Here is a 24,852-nt window from a genome sequence, read left to right as displayed (position 1 = left end):
AAATGTTTAAATATTTATGAAAGGTCAGAAGTGTATGTCTTATTGATGACAATAGAAGCATCAATTATTAAAATGGGTCAAGCGTTTTACAGATTTAAATTATAGTGCCATAGCAGAGTAGTTCTGTTACATTAAGGCAAACTGCTATGCCATAACAGCCAATCGGAATCTTTTTATTCATCCGGAATTGGAAATCTGGTTGCTTTTTTATTGCTCTATAGAATCCAGAAAATCGTTCCTTCCCTCTGCTAGACAGGCTGGGGCAGGGTCTCGAACTGTCTGCCCAAATGAGTTGAGGCCCACCGTCAACAATCTGGAACTGAGAGCCTTAAAGTGTTACTAAACCCACAATAGTAAAATCAGTAAAGCAAGCTTGTCACTGTGGAACCTAAGGGGTTAATCCTCTGCTTTGTGTATTAAGGCTGTGTGATCCTGTCTTCTCGTATCCTCTTCTTTAACTGACTCCAACCCATCTCTTAAAAGAACAGAACATTAGGAGTCAGGCTGCACATGCTTAGTTTGGTGTGTATTGCTAGAGAGTTTGGGTTTTTTTTTGCATGTGATTAGCACTGTCCAGACAGAGGGTCAGGGGAGAATGAAAATTCCTCCTACAAGCTTAAAGAGTTGTAGAGGTAAATTTGAAAAAAAAATAAAAACAAACTTTTCTATACTTGCCTAAAGAGCAGCCAGGAACCTCCTCTTTTTGGGTCCACTGCCGGCGCTCCTGGCCCCTTCTCTCTGTCCAGTGCTCCCATGGGGGCACTCGTGCGTGCTCACACCCGAGTCCCTCTGCTGCGTCCATTGACACAGAGGGACTCTGCCTTGCCCCCCTTCACTGGCTTTGATTGACAGCACTGAGAGCCAATGGCTCCCGGTGTCCCAGCAAAGCCAGTGAGACCCGAAAGTAAGGGGAGAAACAATCTGCCGACGTGCATGGCGCTGGATCGAAAGGGGTCTCAGGTAAGTAAAGGGGTTCAGGGGGGGAGGCGATGCTGACACCTAAACATTTTTTACCTTAATGCAAGGAATGCATTAAGGTAAAAAAGTTTAGACTTTACAGTCTCTTTAAGCAGACACTGATACAAGTCACATTACTGCTATATACTGCTGATGAAAAAAGGTATTTAGCAGTTTATATTTACTAAAACTATTGCATTTCCTTGTACTGTGGGAGACCAGATATTGTGAATGCAGGATCCTGGGTTTAGTAACAGTTGAGGACTGACTCTCCTACACGGTGAACCGTTCAGGGTACAGGAAACACATGCCAGTGCTCTCTATCTACATACTTGAAGTAGAAGATTGCCAAGCAGACATTGAGTGTCATCAACAGCTGGACTCATGAAAGTAGTCCCTCTTTCCGGAGATCCTTCTGATCCTCTGTTAGAAATAGGTGTCACCAAATGTGGACACCATGACCTCTAGATTCAACAAAAAAACTTGATATGTTTGTGGCTAAGTACAGGGTTCCCATTGTTCTTGCAATGGATGTCCTTGTTATTCCTTGGTCCACATTCAGACTGGTGTATGCATTCTTCTTTGGCTACTTCACAAGATGGAGGAAAAACATGGTGATCCTCATTGCTCCACATTAGCCCAAGAGAACTTAGTACAGTGACATCCACAGACTTCTGGGGATGAGCCTTGGCCACTTTCAAACAGGTCCTCCATCCGGTTTCTTAGTCACTGCTGTCAACAGCATAGCTGTTGGAATCCTGGTCCCAAAGATGGGTGTATTTTGGACTCCCACCTTACCAAGGCTTTATGTACACATAGCCTACTTTGACCACTGGCCACAAGAAAACGCAAAATTGTGCCGCAATTTTGCTGCGTTTTGTGACTGGCTGTCGAAACAGCCCTATCCTGAATGTGATTCTAGGTATTTTTGAAAGCATGTGATATAAATTGCTTTACATACTCTACTGTAAAAAAGCATTTCTTGGTGGTAATAGCTACAATACAGGAGAAGGCAAGGGAATAATAATGATAAATTCTGTTTTTTATTTGTTTTTAACATTTTAGTTGTTTGTATAAAGAATATGTTGAGATATTGAACCTGGTTAGGCAGTGATATTTACAGACAATGTATTTGCTTTGGCGCTTTTGGTTGTATTTGCATTAGTAAGGAAACATTTTTATTTATTAAAAAACATTTTTTTCCAAGAACTATTGTCCCTTGGAAGATTTTCCGACATGCCCTTCATGAAGTTCACGCAATCTCCTCTGGCCTGGAAGCCATGGCCCTGAAATCCACCATTGATCTCACCTGCAATGATTACATCTCTGTTTTTGAGTTTGATATCTTCACTCGGCTTTTTCAGGTAAACTGGTATAACCTTAGTTCTACATTTTACTTTGCTTTCCAAAAACAAAAAGCTAGTATATTGCAGCTTACCTTCAAATCTGGTGGCTGCGTAAGTATGACCACCCTTTCCACCCAGCCCCATTTTAACCACTTGTTGCCCGCACACCGTCAAATGGCGGGGCGGTGCGGCTCTCGTTCTGGGTGGATGTCATATGGAAGTCACATGTAAACACGGAAGTGCCGGTAATCGGCTCTCCTCGCCTCACACTGACAGTGTGTGGCAAGGAGAGCCGATCAGCGGCATCTCCTTACAGGGGACATCAAGACGGGTAATCAGGGCACTAATCATCAGTGCCCTGATTAACATAAAGCGCCAGCAATTCATGCCCACCAGTGCTAGCAATCAATGCCCATTAGTGATGCCAGTCAGTGCTGGCTATCGGTGCTGCCCACCAGTGCCACCTATCAGTACCGCCTATCTGTGAGGCATTTTAGTGCCTCCTCATCAGTGCCCATCCGTGCAGCCTATCAGTGCAGCCTCATCAGCACACATCAGTAAAGGAAAAAATTACTTATTTACAAAATTTACTGACAAAAACTAACAAACACTTTTTTTTTTCAAAATTTGTGGTCTTTTTTTTTGTGTAAAAAAAAAAAAAAACCCAGCTGTGATTAAATACAACCAAAAGAAAGTTCTATTTGTGTGAAGAAAATTATATAAATTTCACAAGGTTACAGCGTAGCATGACCGCGCAATTGTCATTTAAAGTGTGACAGTGGTGAAAGCTGAAAAATGGCCTGGGCAGGAAGGGGGTGAAAGTGCCCTGAGGTGGTTAAAGCAGTATTTTAACCCAAAAACAAAACATTTTATATATTGCAGCTTAACAATTCTTAGAGGTGGTGGCTGCATTTAATTTTCTTTTTGTATGCTTCTTTTCTTTTTCACCTGGTAATCCAGCCAGTAAGTCTGTTATTTTCAACTTCCCTTAACGGACCAAGCTATCCAGACCATAGCAGCAGTTAGAGGATTAAGACAAACCACTTAACACAGGGTAGCTTACAATTGTCAGCGCTGTAAAACCTTTAACCCCCCCGTAAAAAAAAAAAAAAAAAAACTGTTGCTGTAACTGCTTATCCCCTTAGCGCCAAACGTACGTACATATGTGGCCTCGGCTTTCAGGGGTTATATCAGGGTCACCCCGGTACTGGTTTTTAGAGCGGGCGGTCGGCTCTTTAGGGATAACAACCGATGCAGCTAAAAACCACTCGATTGTTATCCCACAGGAGCGGGAGGGGACGCCCCGCCTTCCGCCGCTGTTCCCGGGCCCCCTGTCCCACCAGGACCCGATCCGCGATCCGGCCTCTTTCCCGGCTAGAGCGAGACTGAATCAAAGCCGGAAACGTCTTCGTTCCAGTCTCTAATGTGTAAAAACGGAAGCGACATCACAATGTTACTTCCGGTTTACTTGGCTGTCAATGCGCCAAATTTTTTTAAAACGACAGTATTTAGAATCGCCGTTTTTGGTGATCTGAATACTTTGAAGTGCAAAGGAGGGATTTGGGGTCACAGGGGATGTTTACATTCCTTGTGACAGCAATAAAAGTGATCAACATTTTTTTTTTTTTTTTTTGTTTTTTTTTTACAGAGACCATGTAAAAAAAAAAAAAAGTAAAAAAGAAAAAGTTTTTTTTAAAGTGCCCCCATCTCCACGAGCTCACGCAGCAAAGAAAATCCATACGTAAGTCGCGCCCGTATATGTAAATGGTGTTCAAATCACACATGTGAGATATCACAGCGATTGTCCGAGCAAGAGCAATAGTTCTAGCACCAGACCTCCTCTGTAACTCTAACCTGTCTATGGAGATTTTTAGGTACTGTAGTTTTGTCACCATTCCACGAGTGTGCGCTTTTTCAAAGCATGACTTGTTGGGTACCTATTTACTCGGCATAACATCATATTTCACATTATACAAAAAAATTTGATTAACTTTACTGCTTAGTGTTTTTTTAATTCATGAAAATGTCTTTTTTTTTTTTTTTTTTTTTCCCCCAAAAATTGCATTTGAAAGATCGCTGTGCAAATACCGTGTGAAAGAAAATATTGCAATGATCACCATTTTATTTTCTAAAGCCTCTGCTAAAAAAACATATATAATGTTTGGGGGTTCTAAGTAATTTTCTAGCAACAAATACGGATTTTCACTTGCAAGCAACAAATGTCAGAAATAGGCTTAGGCATGAAAGGGTTATAAAGCGTGAGCTGGAGTTCAGCTTCAGATTGTTTGTCAAGTTCATCTAAATCTGCTAGTCTAATGCCGCGTACACACAGTTGGACTTTTCGACCGGACTGGTCCGACGGACCAAATCCGGCTGACAATCCGATCGTGTGTGGGCTTCACCGGACCTTCAGCTGACTTTTCCAGTCGCAAATCTGACGGACTTTAGCTTTGGAACATGCTTCAAATCTTTACGTCGTAACTCCGCCGGACCCAGAAATCCGCTCCTCTGTATGCTAGTCCGACGGACAAAAACCCACGCTAGGGCAGCTATTGGCTATCAACTTCCTCATTTTAGTCAGGTGTACGTCATCACGTATGAATCCGTCGGACTTTTGTGTGATCGTATGTTAAGTCCGTTCGTTAGAAAGTCCGCTGCAAGTCTGCCAAAAGTCTGTCGAAAGGCTGTCAGACGGGCTGTTGGACTTTTGTAGCCGAAAAATTGGACCGTGTGTACGCGGCATTACACTACCCTCCCCCAGACTGACAGACTGCTGTCCTGAGGTGTCCGCTTTACTCTTTCATCCAGAATGCAGACACCCTAGGACAGGAAGGTGTTACTGCATGTAATACTGGTCGGATCACCAGCTGAAATAAAGGAAAAAGGCCTAAAAATAGAAAAAGAATGCAGCCACCACATCTAAAGATGAGCATTGTCAGGTTTTCTTGTAAATCATGTCCATCATTCTAATTTACTTGTTTTTAATTTTGGATGCATGAAGGCTTTAAGCAGTTATCCGTCTTTCCCAGCTATCTTCTGTGACCTACAAAACACCACTGCCTATGTAATGGAGCTAAGGAGTATGGTTGGGGTTTGTAGTATAAATCAGGTGACAACATTACGCCTCAATAGTTAGGGTACAGTGAGGGAGCATTGTCACACTTTGACTAGAACTGTGTTATTGGCAGGCTTTCCAGGTGAAAAAGACATTATTGCAGTCACTTAAGGACTGGGTTAAATAGTCGGGTTGAAAAAAATACACGTTTTTGTTTTTGAGTTTAGATACACTTTAATGCTGGATGGATACTTTGTCACTTTCTGGACATGGTTTGTCTGTCTTGGTTAATTTAGGCTTGGTTCATACTTTGAACCGCATCTGAATTGCACAGGAACCGCACTTCATTCCTGTTCAATTCACATGCGATTCAGTACAGTGCAATTTGATCCCATTTCTATTTGAATAGGCTCAAATCGCATTGCACCAAAGAATTGCATGCACCTTTTTTGAGCTGCTCCGCAACCGGATCACATGGGTGTTTTGTACCATGTGATCTGGTGCAGGTAAATGCACTTTGATGTGTCGTTGCTTTTGTATTGACACCTGCAGCAGATCGCAAGGGCCGTGCGATTTGCATGCAGTGCAGGATATGCTCGTGGTTCGCAGCATTTCCTGCACAGCATAAGTGTGAACCTAGTCTTATATTTCTATGGCTTGTGCTAAATTCAACTTGTATTTATTTTGCAACAGCCTTGGTCTTCCCTTCTCAGAAACTGGAATAGTTTGGCTGTAACTCATCCTGGCTACATGGCTTTTTTAACTTATGATGAAGTCAAGGCTCGACTTCAGAAATTCATCCACAAGCCTGGCAGGTGAGTTCTTCTATATTTTAATAAAATACATTTCATGAAATACTGAAATTTTAATTGTATAGTTTAAGCTGTTAACCACATTAGTTCATGATTTGAGCTTGCCTTCTTGCTTGTAAAAAAAAAAAAAAAAAAAAAAAAAATATATATATATATATATATATATATATATATATATATATATATATATATATATATATATATATATATATATATATATATAAAAATACATTTCAAGCCCATGCTGTGTACACTGTGTGTTATCCTGTGCTCTGCACGTGCATTGATTTTGTATACATCTAAAAGAGCCCTATAGCAAGGCCTGGATCTGCTCAGCCTTGCCATGAACTGTTCGTTCTTCTGCATTCTAAACCAGGAGTCCCCAAACTATTCAGTACAAGGGCAGCATAGTAGATTTTTTACAAATATTCATAAGTCCAAAAAAATCCAATTTCCCCATGAGGGTCCCCCTCTCACATTGGGATGCTCATCAGAGTCTGCCCTTACATCAGGGTTGCCCCTCACCCCTGGGTCCTTATCAGAGTTCCCTTAAGGGTCCTCTTACACCAGGGTACCCATCAACTAACTGAACTTGTAATTGAGATCTTTGCTTTAGAGAATATGGGAGACATTTGGTGATTCAACCCATAGTCCTCACTAAGGATGAGCTCCGGCGTGTTCGCACACTCCACGTGCAGAGTCTGTCAGGAAGTCGGCACTGCGCTGCGCTAATCGCAGGCGCTGAGACATTTTCCGATCTCTGCAGCCACACATCGGGACAATGTCTCACTGCCTGTGATTAGCGAACCGCAGTGCTGACTTCCTGGTGGGCTCTGCACGTGGGCTGTGCGAACACGCCGGAGCTCATCCTTAGTCTTCACAAAAAAAACAGTCACAAAATCAAAAAGCAGGCAATACTAAGCACATGACCGCAGTGCTAATCCTCTGTAGTACCTGGCTGCCCAGAAAACGTGGAAAACACTCTCATTGAATAACTGACAGACTAGCTTCCTGGTTGCTGGAGCAGTCCTTGTTTCATTTTATTTCTGTTGGTCCATTGCTGTTACTTACCAGTAGTAAAGACATATGAGGCAGGAAGGGATGGCACCCACCACTGGGAATCTGGTTGATAATTGCATTGCAGTACAACCCAGATTTTGGTCATCTACAGAGGAATTAAGTTGTCATGTTGGTATAATGAGTTGCTTGGTCTTCGTAGGTTAGTGGGCCTTTACATTTTTTGTTTTTCAACTGCCAGGGGTTTGCTTTCAGAGCCTTTAGACATCTGTATAGGATATTTGTGATTAGTCCCTGCATATGTATTAGAGAGCATCAAACACTATTTTGTGTAAACTTGCTGAAGTTTACACAAATTTAGAGAGTCCACAGGCAGGAATTGATCATACACCAGCACATAACATACCCAGGACAGTGGACACAGGGCCAAGACCCTAACTATGCAAGTGCCTATGGTATTGGGGTGCATGTGACTAGTTCCGATTTCTCCCACTGGTGTTTGGCAATTGGTGACTAAGTGTTTTTATGGGGTAGGAAGAAAGCCCTTAGTCAGTTAAGACTTGAAGCTACATAGTTCCATAGTTGGAGACTGGGCCATAGAGGTGACAAACCTCGGGATTTTAACTGTGTTAAATAGAGAGGAAAAAATCTCATCAAATCGTAATAAAATTTGTTTTTTAATTTATTAGTAATAAAAAAGATGAAACATGAGAAAAAAACACAATTTCTACATCTGTAACAAAATATACATGGAATAGATGAAGCATGTGTATAGCAAGGTACTACCACTCTTGACATGTTTCACTTGACAGAGTTTCTTCAGGAGATTGATGGTGTGACTCTCTTTATACTATAAGTGAGAAAAAAAAAACAATTGACTAGAAATCTCCTGAAAGAATATATACACATAAGCATGACTAAATCATGCAAAAATAGGCATAGAATTGAGAAAAGATCATGCGTACATTTTTAAAAGGATCAGTATATCAATACAAAAAGGGCATAGAAACATGTGGGTACAGAGAGGAACCGGACCTTACCAAAGAAGAAGCTTCGGTATCTACAAGAAATAAATGCAGCAAAAAAATCAATTGATGTGTATAAAGTCCTAATTCAATCCAGTAGCACACCTTAATTGCTTGCAGAGAGGAGCTGCAAGTGTAATATTTCTGTAATGAAATATATAGATGAACTACATAAGAGCCAAATAGAATATGGCCAGTGAACAATGAGTTTTAAACAAAATAAAAAATAACAGTGCAGCTCTGTTAGAAGCGGAATAATTACCTTAAAGCGGGGTCCACCTATCTATCGTTTTTTTTTTTTTTTTTTTTTTGAGTTCATTCACAAACTTTTCTTCTCAGCATTACATACTCACATATTGTGTGTAATATGTCCGCCTGTGTCAGATTTCGTCGGAAAGAATAACTTATATTATTCACTGCAGGCGTTTTCCATCTTCATTGTGGGCATTTGAAGCCCACAAGCATTTATTTCCTGGATGTGGTGAATGCTGTGCTCCCAGCATTCACCGCTCGTTCCCGCACATGCTCAGTGGCATCCTAGGAAGCCTGAGACTAGCTCCCAGGAGTCTGGGAGAGGCTAGAAACACGCCTACTCCCACAGGAGGAGAACCAGGAAGTGCAAAGAAGAATAGAAAAATAAAAGGTAATTACGGCGATTTAAATTTTTTTAAACGGCATGTCAGCATCTAGGCAAGGAAGAGAATACATACAGATATTGTTCAAAATTTGGGTGGAACCCCGCTTTAAGATTAATCTAAATCTAAACTAATCTAAAATTTAAGTTAAACTTTTAATTGCACATTATGTTCTGCCTAATATTTGGTGGTTATTTTGTTTCAATCATGTGTTTTTGTGTGTGTTTTAGTTACATTTTTCGTCTAAGTTGCACTCGTCTTGGTCAGTGGGCAATTGGATACGTTACAGGAGATGGCAACATTTTGCAGACCATCCCACATAATAAACCACTATTCCAGGCTCTGATTGACGGTTTCCGGGAAGGATTGTAAGAACATATTTGTTTTTCCATTCTTATCACATATACCTAATATCAGTTTAATTTGTCAGTTTGGGCATTTTTCCCATAAGTTTTTATTTTTTTCCCTTTCTGATTTCTATTTGTGTTTGTATGTAAATATTTATTTTTGTTGTAAACAGTTTTACTTTGTGTCCCACTCTGCATGCATGTTTTTGCATATATAAAAAAAAATTGTGTGTATTTAGATTTATAAAGATAAACATGACCTTATAAATGTAGTCTTGGGCCTCTTTCACATGAACGATCCGTTCAGGTCCGCCTGTCAGTTTTTTAGGTGGACCGGAACGGACCCTTCATAGACCTCTATGGAGCGTCAGATGTCAGCTGACATCCGACCCACTCCGATCCGAAAAAGTGGAGGAAAAGCCTACTTTTCCATCCGTTATCGGATCAGGTGACGATGGACTCTGCGGTCCGTCGTCATCCGATCCCCCATAGGGGAGAGCGGCGCTCTGACAGGTCCGTCGCTGCACAGTGTGCAGCGACAGACCTGTCATCTTTCTGCTCAGCGGGGATCGCAGCAGGTGTTCACGGGGCTGATCATCATGGATCCGTCCCGTGTGAAAGGACCCTAAAGGTGACCAAAGATGATTCGAAATTTGGACAGTTCAGCAGGTACTGGCAGGCTGGGTGTACACAAGTCAATCGATAAATTCAGCCAGTGGTAGAAAAGGCTCTCCACTGTCAGAATACAAAGATTCAGCGGGAGGGATTCCCCAATCCAGCCTCATTCTGATTTTACTCCTGTACTTGCAGCTACCTCTTTCCTGATGGTCGCAACCAGAACCCAGATTTAACAGGATTGTGCGAGCCCACACCTCAGGACCACATCAAAGTTACTCAGGTATGTTTTTATAGGATGAGTTCTTTTTGTTATATTGCTAGTTTCTTTACTTTTTTTCAGGCAAGTGTAGATATTTTGATGGTTTTAAAAATACAAATTTTAGAAATCAAAGTAAAACTGAAGGTAGAAATACAGGAGTAGCCATTGGTAATCTTGTTTAAAGATAGAGGTTTGGACCTTTTTATAGCCATATTACCTAATAAATCACTGCTCTGGGCTAGTCTGGCTGCATGCATGCTCCAGGTCAGTGACTTGTTAGGTAGTGAAGCCAAAGTCCATATAGACAGCCCAGTTGTGTTCATCATCGGCAGTGTATTTAAAAGCAAATTGTAATTCTAATTTGTAACCTGACTCCTCTTTTCTGTAAATGGACTGTATCGTTTGTAAATTTTAGAACTTCATCATAACTTTTTTTTATTTTTTTTCCCCAGGAGCAGTATGAGCTGTATTGTGAAATGGGCTCCACTTTCCAGCTCTGCAAGATATGCGCTGAAAACGATAAGGATGTTAAAATTGAACCATGTGGGCACTTAATGTGCACTTTGTGCCTCACCTCCTGGCAGGTTTGTGTAAAATTTTTTGTTGTGCCATCTCAAGTAAACCTGAAAATAACTGCCACTTGCTTATACCAATAAACTGTTTTTTGTTTTCAGGAATCAGAGGGTCAAGGCTGCCCCTTCTGCCGTTGTGAAATCAAAGGAACAGAGCCTATTGTTGTGGATCCTTTTGACCCCAGAGGTGGCAGTATGGCAGAAATGTTGCGACAATGTTTAGATGGAGCGCCTTCTCCCTGTTATGAAGATGATGATGATGATAGTGGAAATGACTCTCTCTTCATGCTGGCAGGGTCCAAGGTTTGTGCTAAATGTATTCTTCATAACTAAGGGGTACGATAGACAGATGCTTGCTGTGTAGCGGTCTTCATTTTGCTGAGAAATCACCTTAAAAAACACCCCCTATAGCATTTCTGGCTGTGGCCATCTTGAGCAAGGGCAGATGATTAATTTAGCATTTAATTTCTGGAATCCACGTGCCCCTTAGCTCAGGCATGCAGGCAGGAGGGTGTGCTTGGCTGTGAAAACTCCTCTTCCCCTTTTGAAGACTCCTGCTCTGTATGACCAGGAATTAACTGAAGAAATGTAAAAAAAAGTTAAAACAAGTATACATGATATACCGTCCTATCTTTTTACTAATGCTAGTAGCTTTAAAGATTAAAAATTATTGTTGAATAAGAGTGAAGTTCCACAGATCGAAATTTGTCCAGTTCAGCAATGACCAAATGAATGTTGTCAATTGGCAGCAGCTGCTAATCAGTGTATTTTGATAGCTACGAGTCCAGCTGTCAATGTCCTTTCTGGGAGTGGGGGGTATAATGATTCCTCCATCCTTATCTCCTTATCCACCTCGCTGGTGTAGGAATCTGGTCTCTGACCAGCTTTAGAATTTCATGTTGAAGTCAAGTGGTCTGGTGTACATTATTGCTTGAAATCATTCCTAGACATGGGGCATTTGGGGCATTCCCTATTGTCTTCTATTCAAACCCAAATGCCTGTGCACACATTACTGGGTTTCCTCTCTGCCTGTATACATGTCATCTTAGGTCTGTGATTGTGATATATCCGATTTTGTACAAATAAAAAATCCAGTATATTTGGCTGAAGTTTTAGAACCTTTGGGAATTAACTTAAGCAAACTGTATAGGCAAAGTATTCATAGGACCTGGTTTATAGGCTCGCACCTTCAGGTGATTGAATTAACTTTTAGGAGAAATTTTAAAGTAATTTGTCCTTAAGTGCATGTACACTTCACATTGTTTTTAGGTTGAAAGACCCCCTTCACCAATGTCTGCTGCCCCACAAGCAGCCCTACCACCTGTGCCACCTCGTTTAGACTTGCTGCATCAGAGAGCTCAAAGTACTCAAGGAGCTTCAAGCCCAGCTGCCATCTCCAAGGTGAGGCTTTATTTCTGGTCGGCAACTAAATCTTCTAAAACAAAGTTATTGCTTGGAGTTTAAATATTTGTGTGTTCACTTCATCTTTCAGGCTCCTAGCAGTTTACATCACAAGGACAAACCATTGCCTGTTCCACCAGCACTTCGAGATCTCCCACCACCTCCACCCCCTGACAGACCACATTCAATTGCAGGTGAAAGCAGGCCACAGAGGAGACCTCTTCCATCAACTCCTACAGACAAACCACTTCCATTTTCAGGTAGCCGTCCTGCAGATCCTTGGCCTTCTCGCTCTGTACCCAAAGTTCCCCCACCTAGTCTGGCAACCAATGATCCATGGACTGGAGGAAAGGAGCTCACCAACCGACACTCACTGCCCTTTACATTGCCTTCACATCTTGATGAGAGAAAAGATCGCCATGGTAGCACACTGAGCTTAGACAACCCTGCAACAGTAAGTCATGAATGTGAAGCAATTAAATGGGCCATTTTGGGGGGGCAGGTTTTGTACTGGAACAAATGTTTGTCATTTGCCATCCTTGTGTGTATGTAGGAGCTTTTGTTTGCTTCCGCTTATTGTCTTTACTTTACAAAAAGTACTTAGTATTCACGTTTTTTTTTTCTTTTGCAGAGTGCCAGTGTGGAGCTGTTGGCAGGTCTTGATTTGGATGATCCCAAAGTAAAGGCCTCTTCATCTGCTAATGCCATCTACTCCTTGGCTTCAAGGTGTGCATTCTAGAAATTAATGCCCGATACATATTTTATCTGTTACTATTTAGATAGTGAGGGAAATAATCAACAAGAAAAGTTTTAGAGCATATCGCACATTTTTTTTCAGAAATAGAGAGTACAGTTTTTTTTAAATGCTTTTTTTTTTACCTAAAGTGTATCCTAACCCAAGAATAAAAGTAATTGCTTATGCACATAGAAACAAACAAATTCAGGCACATTGGGTTATACTGCTGCCTACAAGAGGATTTGGACACTGGCAAACAAGATCCAAAAGCTGGCCAAAAATAACCCCTCACACTACAATGATGCTTCAGTTTTTTGCTAGTGCCTTAGGAAAATTGATGTCTTTTATCTTTGATGAAAAGCAAACCCATTATCTTAATCGTACAGTAGAGGACTTGTATCTGTGGACAATGGATTATATGCAGGCTGCCTTCAGGGGAATAGACGCAAAAACTTGTTAGAGCCACACCTAGAGTTACCTTGCTCCGTAAAACTCCAGTTTTCTGCTGGTGTCCTTAGGTGATAGATCAGTTCTCCTTTTGGGGAAGTATTTTTCTTTTTAAACCATTCATTTTTTTTTCCTCTCTAAAACGCCTGTCAAGATCTGACTTTTTATTGCCTTGGACTATTAAGAAGTTTCCTCTTGGTGTGTAACTTGGGCTCTGTACCTGGACCCCACTATATGGGACCAGCCTGTAATTGTTTTCTTTTGGCACTGGGTCCTTCAATAGGTTGTCACCTTGGAACGTAGTTCAGCAATTAGTTGCAGTGCAGTTAGCCACAGCGTCATATATAAGTGGCAGGACATGGTCTATTCTTCTGGTCCCTAGACCCTGAAGACCTTTACAGGGGTATCCCCACTGTGATAGGCACTGCCTGGACTTCTAGATCTGGAAGTTATTCACTTTGTGATCATCCTTGCCATTTTATATCTAATGTTTCTCAGCGCAAGCAGTTTAAATGTGGTAATTTTCCCCCTCCTGTGCTGTCCTGTACTGTATTACAAGATATGGAATTTACAGGAAGGTCAAACTTCCTTATTTCTATGTCTCCTCCTTCCTCACTTTTAACCTTCTAATCTGCAAGCTTCTGACCAAAGAAAAGCTTAATTTATGACTGGCTTCCACCAACTTCAGAAGAATAGTGTCAAGGTTTCTATTTCTTGACACCGTCCTTCTGAAGTTCATGGAAGGCAGTCATCAAATCTGCTTCCCTTTGGTTTGAGGCTCGCAGATTGGAAGGTTAAACGTGAGGAAGGGGTAGAGATAGAAAAGAGTAATTTTGAATTGCCTGTAAATTTCTTATCTTGGAGTATAGCACAAGGCCCCTCCCATCTGTGATCACTCCCTAATTGATTGATAAAAAAAAACACTAGAAACTCACATAGTGGGCAGGGTTATATGGGTGTGTTCTGGGGGTGGCCCTAGCAAGGTTTTGTTTTTTTGTTTTTTTTTTGTTTTGTTTTTTTTTTATCAGTTTACACTCCCCTGAAGGTGCCTGCATAACCTATGGTTTATGGTTTATGAATACATGTCCATCCTTCTGTACTCTATTCTGAGACCAGGAATTCACAGGCAAGTCAAAATTACTATCTTTTTCTCAACCTTTTTACGTCTATCAAAACTTTTTTTCTTTTTTGTTGGCGCGCCACCTTAGAGGTTGTTCCCAGGACCCTGCTAGAGTGAGGATTGCACGGCTAGACTGTAATGTCACCTTCGGGCAGTGGGCTTTGTTTTTCACTCTCCAGACACCTCTTGGCTTGTTGGCCACAGATTGCTTTACAGGTCCAGGGCCATGAAAGCCTATGGTGTCATCCTGATGCCTGGAGACTCCATAGAGTTCATGGCTGCAGTAGGGACAAAGACTGCCTGGAATGTAAGATGCTTGTTCACTGGATTCTGAATGGCCACTCTCCAGTACTTGGTACCTGTGCTTGTTAGCCACAGAACATTATTCCGGCCTATGATTATAGTAAGTCTGGGGAATATTCTCAAATGAACATGGAATGTTATCCTTTTTCCCGATTATTTCCTGATTGGATTAACACACTGAAGAATGTAGTGCTTTGTCACTCACAGCTGTGCCACACACGTACTCTCACTGCCTCTTCCAGCTTTTCAGTGGTCCTCCAACTTTGTCAGAAAGTCACCCGGTGGACTCTTCTAGATTGCAGGATCGTCTGTCTCAAGGTCCTGTTTACCTTCCTGCTTCACAGTTGTTGGCTTTGACAGCTTGGCGGTTGGAACTCAAGTCTTAGAATAGATGAGGATCTTTCTGACTTGGTAACTCCTATTCGCCTGAAAACTAGGCCTACCATCACAAGCAAAAAGGGTTACTATGCCTGGTGCTTATCTTGGGAATTGGAGAACAGTCTGACTGTACCAGGTGCCCCAGTTCTCTTTCTGCTAGCAACTCTGCTGTGTCTGCAGCTTGGACTCACCTTCAGAGTCCACTTTAGCTCAATGGTGTTAGCTGGCGCCTCTACCCATACATTTGAAGTCTCTATCACGGTCATGCAAGGCTTTGTGACCCAAATCGCCCAGCTGTTTGCCCACTTTGATTGCAGAGGCCACAAGCACTTTCCTTGCCCTCTGCCGCAGATTCTGTATCTGATTTAGCCTTAGCAGCTTCTGAGCCAACAGCCATAGAGACGCTGTGATTCTAAGTTGCTCCAGTCTTTGACTGATGACACCCCCCCAGCTTGGCTCCCAGTCCACTTACAAGCTCTGCTACTCTGCCAAATCTGTCAAACCTTCCTCAGCATGAAAATGCGCCCAACTTTCCAAAGTGGAGGTTAACTTTTGTGGACGTTTGGACTGCTTGCATTTCAGAAGCTTGTGCACAGAAGGGGGTATCCCAGATCAACACACTAGAGTTCTGCTTCCAGACATGCCTCCCCCCTGTCAGTTTTTTACCACAAACCTGTGTCCCTGCACAGATTAACCAACCCTCATCAAGCCCTCTCAGGTTTTCTGGATCAAGGTACATGCTCCTGTGGCAAAATATTTTCAGTTCTTACTCCAACCTGTTCACTATTTTCAAACCCAAATGGGGTACTCGGTCATCTTGGATTTCAGAGTTCTGAATGTTTTCATTCAGGTTCAGAAATTTAGTATGAAATCTGCCATTGCCTTCCTTCACCAGGGAGATTTTCTGGTTTCTATGAATATCAAGAATGCTTCCTTTATGTTCGGCTTTTTCTAGCACATCAATTCCTGGGCTCTGCTGTGGGGTTTCTACACTAGCAGTTCATGTCCCTGCCCTTCTACCTCTTGTCTGCACCTTGGGTATTTATCAAGGTGCTTGATCCCAGTATATGCCCTACTGTGCTCTAGAGGCATTCTCATTGTGGAATACTTTTGTGACATCTTGTTGAAGAAACAGACAGAATAGACTATCTTTAACAACATGTCTAACTGTCCAGACTATACAGTGGTTTGAAGGTATCATGAACCTTCAGAAATTGTCACTGGAACAGGCTTATTTGAAGTATCCAAATCTAGTCCTTAGAAGAACTCCACATTCCAGCTTTGTCCACTGCCTACGTCCCAAGCCAATTAGCTAGCAGACTTCCTGAACCAGCAGTGCCTGAACTGGGGGGATTGGTCCCTACACCCAAAGATCCCAATGTACCTGTGTGAAAATTTGGGGTGCTCCAAATGTGGACTTCCTGTTGTACGATGTTCAGCAACAAACTGAATAAAAAGTGTCTCCCCAGTTACAGGGTTCTTCTAGTGGAAAGAATGGATGCCCTAATGGCTCTTTTGGATCAGTACACCCTGATCACTATGTCTGCTTAGCAGGATTGAAATTGAGGTCTTTTTGGTTATCCTCATTGCTCCAGACTGGCCCAGGCGGATGTGATACACTGACCTGGCATGACTCCTGGGAGATAGTCAGTGGCTGGATCATCGGACTTTTCTGTCCCAGGGACCAATTTTCCATCCTGCTTCATGGTCGTTGGCTTTAATAGCATGACTGTTGAAGGCTAGAATCTGAGAGACAGGGGTATCTCCGAGTCTGTGATTTTTATGATTCTAAAATCTAGAAAGTCTACTTTTCATAAGGTCCATCATCAGATATTGAAGGCATACTTCACTTACTGTCACCACAGGACTTTCTCTATAGGACAAATCTTCTACTTCCTGGAGCTGGGTCCCGAGTAGTTTGCTTTGTAAATACCACCTCTGTGATCCATCTAAGCTGCCAACCTTATCCTGCCCCGGCAGGTAGTTTTAGCCTTTAACCTCAACCAGGACATTGTTCTACTGTTTCATTGGCAGACTCCAGTTCACCAAAAATAAATTTCCCATTTCATCTTCCAGAGCAGCACGGGAGAGTGGCTCCACCCACCTAAAACAGGAAACACATCATCCACAATCAAATAAAAAGAGCACAGTCACCCAGTGTCCTCAGTATTTGTGTTTCCTCCGGCCTAGCAGGAACATCTAGATGGTTTTAGTTTTTCCCTCAGGCCTTCGTGCTAGTTGCAGGGGCCTCCCTGTATATGCTTCCCCATGATTCCAGGACAGTGGCTTGGAGGGGTCTAGTGAATGTAAAAACCAAGCGCTGTGATGGATATAAGTAAATAAAATGAAACTAAAATCCCAATACAAGTTGACTAATCTATAAAATAAAGTTGCTATCAATATGAGGTCATCAGAGTCCCACAAAACATAGATAAAACATATAAAAAATTGAAGCCCTCTACTGTATGATCAGTCATCAAGTGATGTGCAAAACTGTGCATATGATAACCATAAACCATTACCATAAAACAGTGCAAAAACTGTAATAAAACATACAATAAGATCTTGGTGCTAATATATAACCCAATCCGCTGTAGTGGGAAATGATCCTATAAAAAATATTAAATAAAATATGCCAATCTAGGAAATAAGGCACATATGTGAATAAGTTTAAACCTAACTTATAAGTATTTAAATATGTTAAGAAACCGGCGCTGTGGCCCTCCAAACAACTAAATTAAATTGTGATAAAATTATTCAGTGAAAACCATACTAAAAAGTGCCACAATCCTTAAATATATGTGAACAAAATGATATGCAATGTCCAAAATTATATATAAAACCACTCTGATGTAAGTTGCTTCTAAATGCAATTAAGGAGACAGTTAATAGTGAAGATATGTCATTCCAGTGACAGAATAAATAATCCCAGCAGTTTATTCCTTAATTACTTAATTGAAATGTTCGCTTGTAATTCCTGAATGATTTGAACATCCTGCTTCAGCCTTATTCATGTTGGTCATCTGGTTCTCAACATCGGCGATTATATGTAAAACGATCAGGGAAATACATCATTGCATAGTGAACTGAATAAAAGGACACCAGCAAACCACTCAGAAATACACTCACGTGCGCCCCGTTGTGAACAGACATATAAGTATGCAGATTGCAGTCAGCCGCTGTGGACGAGACTTAGCTTGAAAGACCGCTGCAGTTCAGCTCCGCGAGTCAGACTGCAGTGAACGTCCTAGGCTCCTCCCACGCATTGCGTCACCGTCACGTGACTTTCTCAAGGATATCCTTGAGAAAGTCACGTGACGGTGAGAAATCCTTGAGAAAGTCACGTGACGGTGACGCAATGCGTGGGAGGAGCCTAGGACGTTCACTGCAGTCTGACACTCGTAGCTGAACTTCAGCGGTCTTTCAAGCTAAGTCTCGTCCACAGCGGCTGACTGCAGTCTGCATACTTATATGTCTGTTCACAACAGGGCGCATGTGAGTGTATTTCTGAGTGGTTTGCTGGTGTCCTTTTTATTCAGTTCACTGTGCAATGATGTATTTCCCTGCTCGTTTTACATATAATCGCCAATGTTGAGAACCAGATGACCAACATGAATAAGGCTGAAGCAGGATGTTCAAATCATTCAGGAATTACAAGCGAACGTTTCAATTAAGTAATTAAGGAATAAACTGCTGGGATTATTTATTCTGTCACTGGAATGACATATCTTCACTATTAACTCTCTCCTTAATTGCATTTAGTAGCAACTTATATCAGAGTGGTTTTATATACAATTTTGTTAATTGCATATCATTTTGTTCACATATATTTAAGGATTGTGGCACTTTTTAGTATGGTTTTCACTGAATAATTTTATCACAATTTAATTTAGTTGTTTGGAGGGCCACAGCGCCGGTTTCTTAACATATTTAAATACTTATAAGTTATGTTTAAACTGATCATTTCCCACTACAGCGGATTGGGTTATATATTAGCACCAAGATCTTATTGTATGTTTTATTACAGTTTTTGCACTGTTTTATGGTAATGGTTTATGGTTATCATATGCACAGTTTTGCACATCACTTTATGATGACTGATCATACAGTAGAGCGCTTCAATTTTTTATATGTTTTATCTATGGCTTGGAGGGGTCGCCTATTTTAGGTTTTTTCTAGGCTACTTTTGTAAGTATCCTAGCTGTGGGACCTTCCCTTCCCATAACCTTCTTGGTTTTCCCCAAGTTTCCTTCTCTGCTGGAGGAGAAGCAGCTATCCCTGTGGGAGCCAAGGCTCTAGTGGAACCCTCCCTTACTCACATTTGGTCAAGCTCCATGTCCTTGGTTGCTGGCTGAGCGCCTGATGTTTGCTGCTGATTGATATGGATGGATCATGGCCACTGGCTCCCTCAAATATTTTTGAGGGAGAACTACATGGCTGGAGCAGGCCATGGATCAATGAGGCTGAAGTTTAGGCTTCCTAAGTCCCTGATTACTTCCAGGAAGGGGCGCATGTCTGCTGAGGCAGGTAAGCTAGTGTGTGTAGGCCAGGACAGAATGCAACCTGCTATGCTGCAGGTCCCCCTGAATGGATAGCAATATGGTGGGTTTGTGCGTATACCCTGGTGTCATTATCCACAGACACCAGGAAGGGAGCGCAAACAGGTGGGGAATGGAGCAGTAGGTGGACCTGGATCTTCCCAGGACTATTACAGCAGACTTCATCTGGTCAGTAAAGCTACACTATGCAGTCTGATTCCACCATGACGTCTGCTATGAATCTGCCAGTCGGCTCTAAGGTAGGTTATTTTGAGGTTTTTTTCTATAGCTCTCCTTCCTACCATACCTGTACTGTGGGGAGGCAATTTGCTTTGTGTTCTGTCCACCATTAGTGTGGTAATTATTTGAGGCAGGGGCCCCAACGCTTTTCAATTTGCAGAGCAGAGTGCTGGCAAAAATCAGAGATCAGCATAAGCTGCAACCTATGAACTCCTTTCTACATACACTTGTGCATGTGCAGAGCTACTGGGGTCTGCTTACTCCATATTTACCATCAATTACACTCTCCTTTTCTTCCAGCAAGGGGAGGTGACGGGCCTAGTGGGGTTTGCTGTGATTTAATCGGGACTTTCTGTACTTGCATTTGGGTAATAACCCACCCCTAGGCTGAATTAGAAACATGAAGGGCTCTTTCACACGGATGTGTGTTTGTACAGAGCCCGCTCTGCTCAGCGGGGGATCGCTCCGTCGATCCCCAGTGAGCAGGCAGATGACCGGTCCGTCTCTGCACACTGTGCAGGGACGGACCTGTCAGAGCGCCACTCCCCCCTATGGGGGATCGGATGAAGACAGACCGTGGAGTCCGTCGTCACCCGATCCGATCTGCAGACGGATGGAAAAGTAGGTTTTTCCTCCGTCACACTTTTTCGGATCGGAGCGGGTCGGATGTCAGCGGACATGTCACCGCTGACATCTGATACGCCATAGAGGTCTATGGAGCGTCCTTTCAGGTCCGCCTAAAAAGCTGACGGGTGGACCTGAACGGATTGTCCGTGTGAAAGAGGCCTAAAGGTGTATCCTGCAACATTTAATCGACATGCTCCTGGGCTTAACCTCAACGCAAGGGTTGCATAGACAAAACTGTATTTAATGATTGCTCGTTAATGCCTGCAGGTGTTGGCCTTCTGATTGCTCTGCTATGGTTGCCACCTCTTCCAAAGGTGTCAACATCTTTCATTTATCATTTATTTAGATTTGGACTTATGAGCTGGGAGGCTTTGTCTGTCTCCCACCTTATTGTGGACTACCTAAAGCAATTTAGGTGTACTGCTATCACTGTGTATATACATTGATTAAATATATAGTATATTAAGGAGACTCATATTTGTTTTTGTCTTAAATATTTGGTTATGTATAGGTGCTGAGCTTGTGCTCATTATGGGTTACCAGTTACCAGTATACCTCCTGATAGATGTATAATGTAGCCAGAGACTATGCTATATCTGTGACATGTGATTATGAGAATTGTTGGCTTTGTGGCATAGACATCAGTTGCATATGTATTGCTGTTGGGTATTAGATGAATACACTATGAATCTGACCTCATGCTTCAGCTGTATGTTATGTCTCTATGTATTTAAGTTCTCAACATTGGAGCTTATGCTTGTGTTATTTGATTTATATTCTTTTGGTACCGTTGTGGATCATGCCTCATATGTGATTCAATTTCTTGACTCTTCATATGTATTAGGATAAATAGTCTGCTTGAAGTATAGCCCTCATTTGTATATGTGGACTTATGAATTTGGGAGGCTTTTACCTGACCTTTACATTATCATGTGCAAGTATTTAATATTCCATTCGTCATCTTTGTGAGATGCTCCTTGTTGCAGAAGGTTCTGTAAGATTTGTTGTTGGTTCTAGTATGAATACACCTCAATACTGGTCTTGTGTATTCTACAAGGTCCTTTTAATTTTATGTACATGACTTTGGAGGGCTTTTGTCTTTGCATATGTACTTGAAAGGCCCATGGATTTTGCTGCTGAGCTTTCATTCAGCAGAGGATCAAATCCCTTAAATTCAACGCCCATTACTAGGACTGCAACTAACGATTATTTTCATAATCTATTAGTTGGCCGATTATTGTTTTGATTAATCGGATAAAATCATAAAAAAATTAATATGCAATTTCATTTATTTCACATAATATTAAAAAACGGAGTATTACTCTCAAACTGCAGAATAAAAAACTTAAACTTTACAATTTACATTAACATTACACATATATGCAAATTTTTAAAAAGCAGTACAAAAACAACAAACATTCTGAAAAGAGGTGAACTATAACTGTTCATGAAACTTCACATTTGAATGTAAAAAGGAACTGGACCAGAGGGGGTTGCGATAGAAAGGGAATTAGTTTGGACAGGGGACTAGACCCAAAAGGGAGAGAGCGAGCTGGAGGAACTGGACCCCCACCCACCCCACCCCAGGAACGCCAGTGATGGGGCACTATTCCCCCCAGGAATGCCAATGATGGGGCACTATTCTCCCCCCCCCCCAGGAACGCCAATGATGGGGCACTATCCCCCCCCCCCCAGGAACGCCAATGATGGGGCACTATCCCCCCCCCCAGGAACACCAATGATGGGGCACTATTCCCCCAGAACACCAATGATGGTGCACTGTTCCCCCCAGGAACACCAATGAAGGGACACTTGTCCTCCCAGAAATTTCATGTCACTGTTTTACTTTGAAAAGTAAGCCACTGTATGTATACCTTATTGATATCGCAACTTGGTGCCCATATGACCGTCTGCTTCTCTCTCTCCTCTCACGAGGCAGAAAAGCGGGCGGGGCTGAAAATCCCCCCGCTGACATCAGCAAAGAGGAGGAGAGAGGCAGCCGGGCCCGATCACATGAGTGCTGTTATGCAAAAGGTAAACAGCTGCGCTGCCGGCTTGTACTGAGGTGATTATAGGCAGAACACTCAGAGGCAGAGTTGACAGGCAGGGAGGAAGGTGCGCGCTGTGACCAACTAATCGATAATGAAAATCATTGTCAACAAATTTCATTATAGATTGGTTGTTTCAGCCCTACCCATTACCATTAGTCCCTCCGTACCTGAATCTGGTAAAGGGTTAGAGGGCATGGTTCCAGTCATCTACCATGGAGGTGAACGAAAGTAGAAAATCCCGATTTTTTTCAAGCATATAACTTGTAAAGTAACTTAGGAGGTTTCCTCTTCATATGTTGTATTTTTGGTGTTCTTCCTCCGGTGGAGGTCTTAACGTTGTAGTTGAATATGTGAAGCTATAGCGATTGCAACACTGGGCCCATTACATGGGGTTGTGTTGTCACTATAATCTTTCCTAGGGTCTATGTTTTTATACAGTGGTATAAGCTTATATGTCTGGTGGTGTTTTGCTACAGATGCAGGCCATTCATTCATTTTATATGTACCTTGCAGCACATTATATGCAGGGTAATGGGCAGGAATATGGCCTGTATAGGGGTATTACTTTTTGCTATCATTCTAACCCTTATACCTGACTGGGTATGTTTAAGTTCAGTACTACAGTATATGTTAAAATTACATCAGTACATCTCATTTACTCAGCCATCCTAATAAAACAGCTATAGCAAGTCAATATGAACGTTCTGTTACTGTTACAGGCTCAGTCCTCTGAAGTAATGCTCTGCATAACTTTTCATGCACCTGTATCACAATGTGCCATATGGTGCTGGAGTAGTCAGACTTCAAACATTGGGCAGGGCTCCTGTCATTTTGTAAAATAGGTTCATTAGTTACCCAGTTTCTTTCCAAACACTGACATAGCTGCCTTACCAGCATTCAGAGGGGAGAAAGGTCATAGGTACGGGCATATGCATTTTGGGTATGTATGGCATTGGGACAGAACTCTCCTAGAAAATATAAGGGCCTATTGTCTAGATCAGTGTTTCTCAACTCCAGTCCTCAAGGCGCCCGAACAGGTCAGGATTTCCCCTAGATGAAACAGCTGTGGTTATTACTAAGGCAGTGAAACTGATGAAATCACCTGTGCAAAATAATGGGAAGCCTGAAAACATGACCTGTTAGGGCGCTTTAAGGGCTAGAGTTGAGAAACGCTGGTCTAGATGTCCTTTGGTATCTCTTGTATGAAGGTTATTATGTAGGGTGTTAGTTATCATTGTATCAGAATGTCCTTGCGTATTGCTCATATTCAGTTTGAAGGTATTTACTATGCATGGTATAGCAGAGCTGTAAATGACTAAGTAGGTTTCATAGTTGCCGTCTAATGCTAACCTGACTGCATGGAAGAAAATGGGAAAGCCTCAAAACTACTTTTCCTAGCGTAAAAGATGGTGGCCAGGGCTTAGGCACGTACCTAGTTTTTGTGATGTAAGTTTTTCCTACCTTCCCCATTACTGCCTGTAGTGATCCAGGAATCCCTATGGTGGCTATTCAGCATTTCAGCATGTCTTCCTTTTATACACTGTTGGACAAGGACAAGTATTTTGAGGATATTTGGCCTTCACGAAATCCCACTATATGTTTATCCCAGACTCTACTAGTTATAATAATAGATCTGAGGTTCTGAATGACTAGGCTTCGGGCATAGTATTGGTGATTCCTCCCCCATTTTCAAACCCTTCCTAAGAGAGGAAACAAAGCCAAAGTATTTTATCTTAAGCAATCCAAATGATGGGAAAAAGCAAAATAGCCTTTTCGTACTATTCACAGGACCCAAGTCAGTTGCTCGGGTACACTGTAGGCAGGTGGATCACGTTCACCTTTTCAGGGCACTCTGTTCATAATTCTATAAGTCGAACTGCCCAGTGGATTTGGGTAATTTCTCAGGTCTTTGATCTCAGCATGGACAGAGAATTAGTAGTTTTGCCTCAAAAGCTCTGCAAAGTCACCACCTGGTCATAGCATTGTAATCTAGTTCCTGGAAGCAGTAGTAGTGCTGTCCTAGAAGATGAAATGGGAAAACTAGAATTAGTTATCTTGTAACTCCATTTCCATTAATCTTCCAGGTCAGCATGGACCCCCGTCCTATATTCTGTGTTGTATTGGGTTATTATGTTATTCCATTAGATGCCTTTGGTTCTTCCTTACTACTGAGGACACTGGGTGACTGTGCTCTTTTTATTGGATTGTGGATCATGTGTTTCCAGTTTTAGGTGGGTGGAACTACTCTCTCATGTGCTGTCCTGGAAGATTAATGAAAATGGAGTCACCAGGTAACTCTAGTTTTCCATTCTTTGTCTGCATGTGTTTGGGCTGCATGTGTCAATCTCTCAGCCACTGCTTCTTTCAG

General features: G+C 42.0%; 1 protein-coding gene across 2 annotated transcripts in view; it reads left to right on the top strand.

The window, feature by feature from the left end:
- The window catches only part of CBL (Cbl proto-oncogene), a 133,885-nt gene that overhangs the window by 67,939 nt on the left and 41,094 nt on the right, over window positions 1–24,852 (top strand). For both annotated transcript variants that reach the window (XM_073602543.1, XM_073602544.1), the window contains exons 4-12: window positions 2,165–2,321; window positions 6,052–6,173; window positions 9,078–9,215; window positions 10,005–10,092; window positions 10,524–10,655; window positions 10,746–10,946; window positions 11,913–12,044; window positions 12,136–12,498; window positions 12,676–12,770. In XM_073602543.1, the coding sequence (XP_073458644.1) occupies window positions 2,165–2,321; window positions 6,052–6,173; window positions 9,078–9,215; window positions 10,005–10,092; window positions 10,524–10,655; window positions 10,746–10,946; window positions 11,913–12,044; window positions 12,136–12,498; window positions 12,676–12,770 (1,428 nt within the window). The remainder of the gene's footprint in view (window positions 1–2,164; window positions 2,322–6,051; window positions 6,174–9,077; window positions 9,216–10,004; window positions 10,093–10,523; window positions 10,656–10,745; window positions 10,947–11,912; window positions 12,045–12,135; window positions 12,499–12,675; window positions 12,771–24,852) is intronic.

This window comes from Aquarana catesbeiana, linkage group LG10, assembly GCF_042186555.1.
Source record: "Aquarana catesbeiana isolate 2022-GZ linkage group LG10, ASM4218655v1, whole genome shotgun sequence".
NCBI lineage: Eukaryota > Metazoa > Chordata > Amphibia > Anura > Ranidae > Aquarana > Aquarana catesbeiana.
Note: the sequence above shows the minus strand (reverse complement) of the source record. Positions and strands in the feature narration are given on the sequence as shown.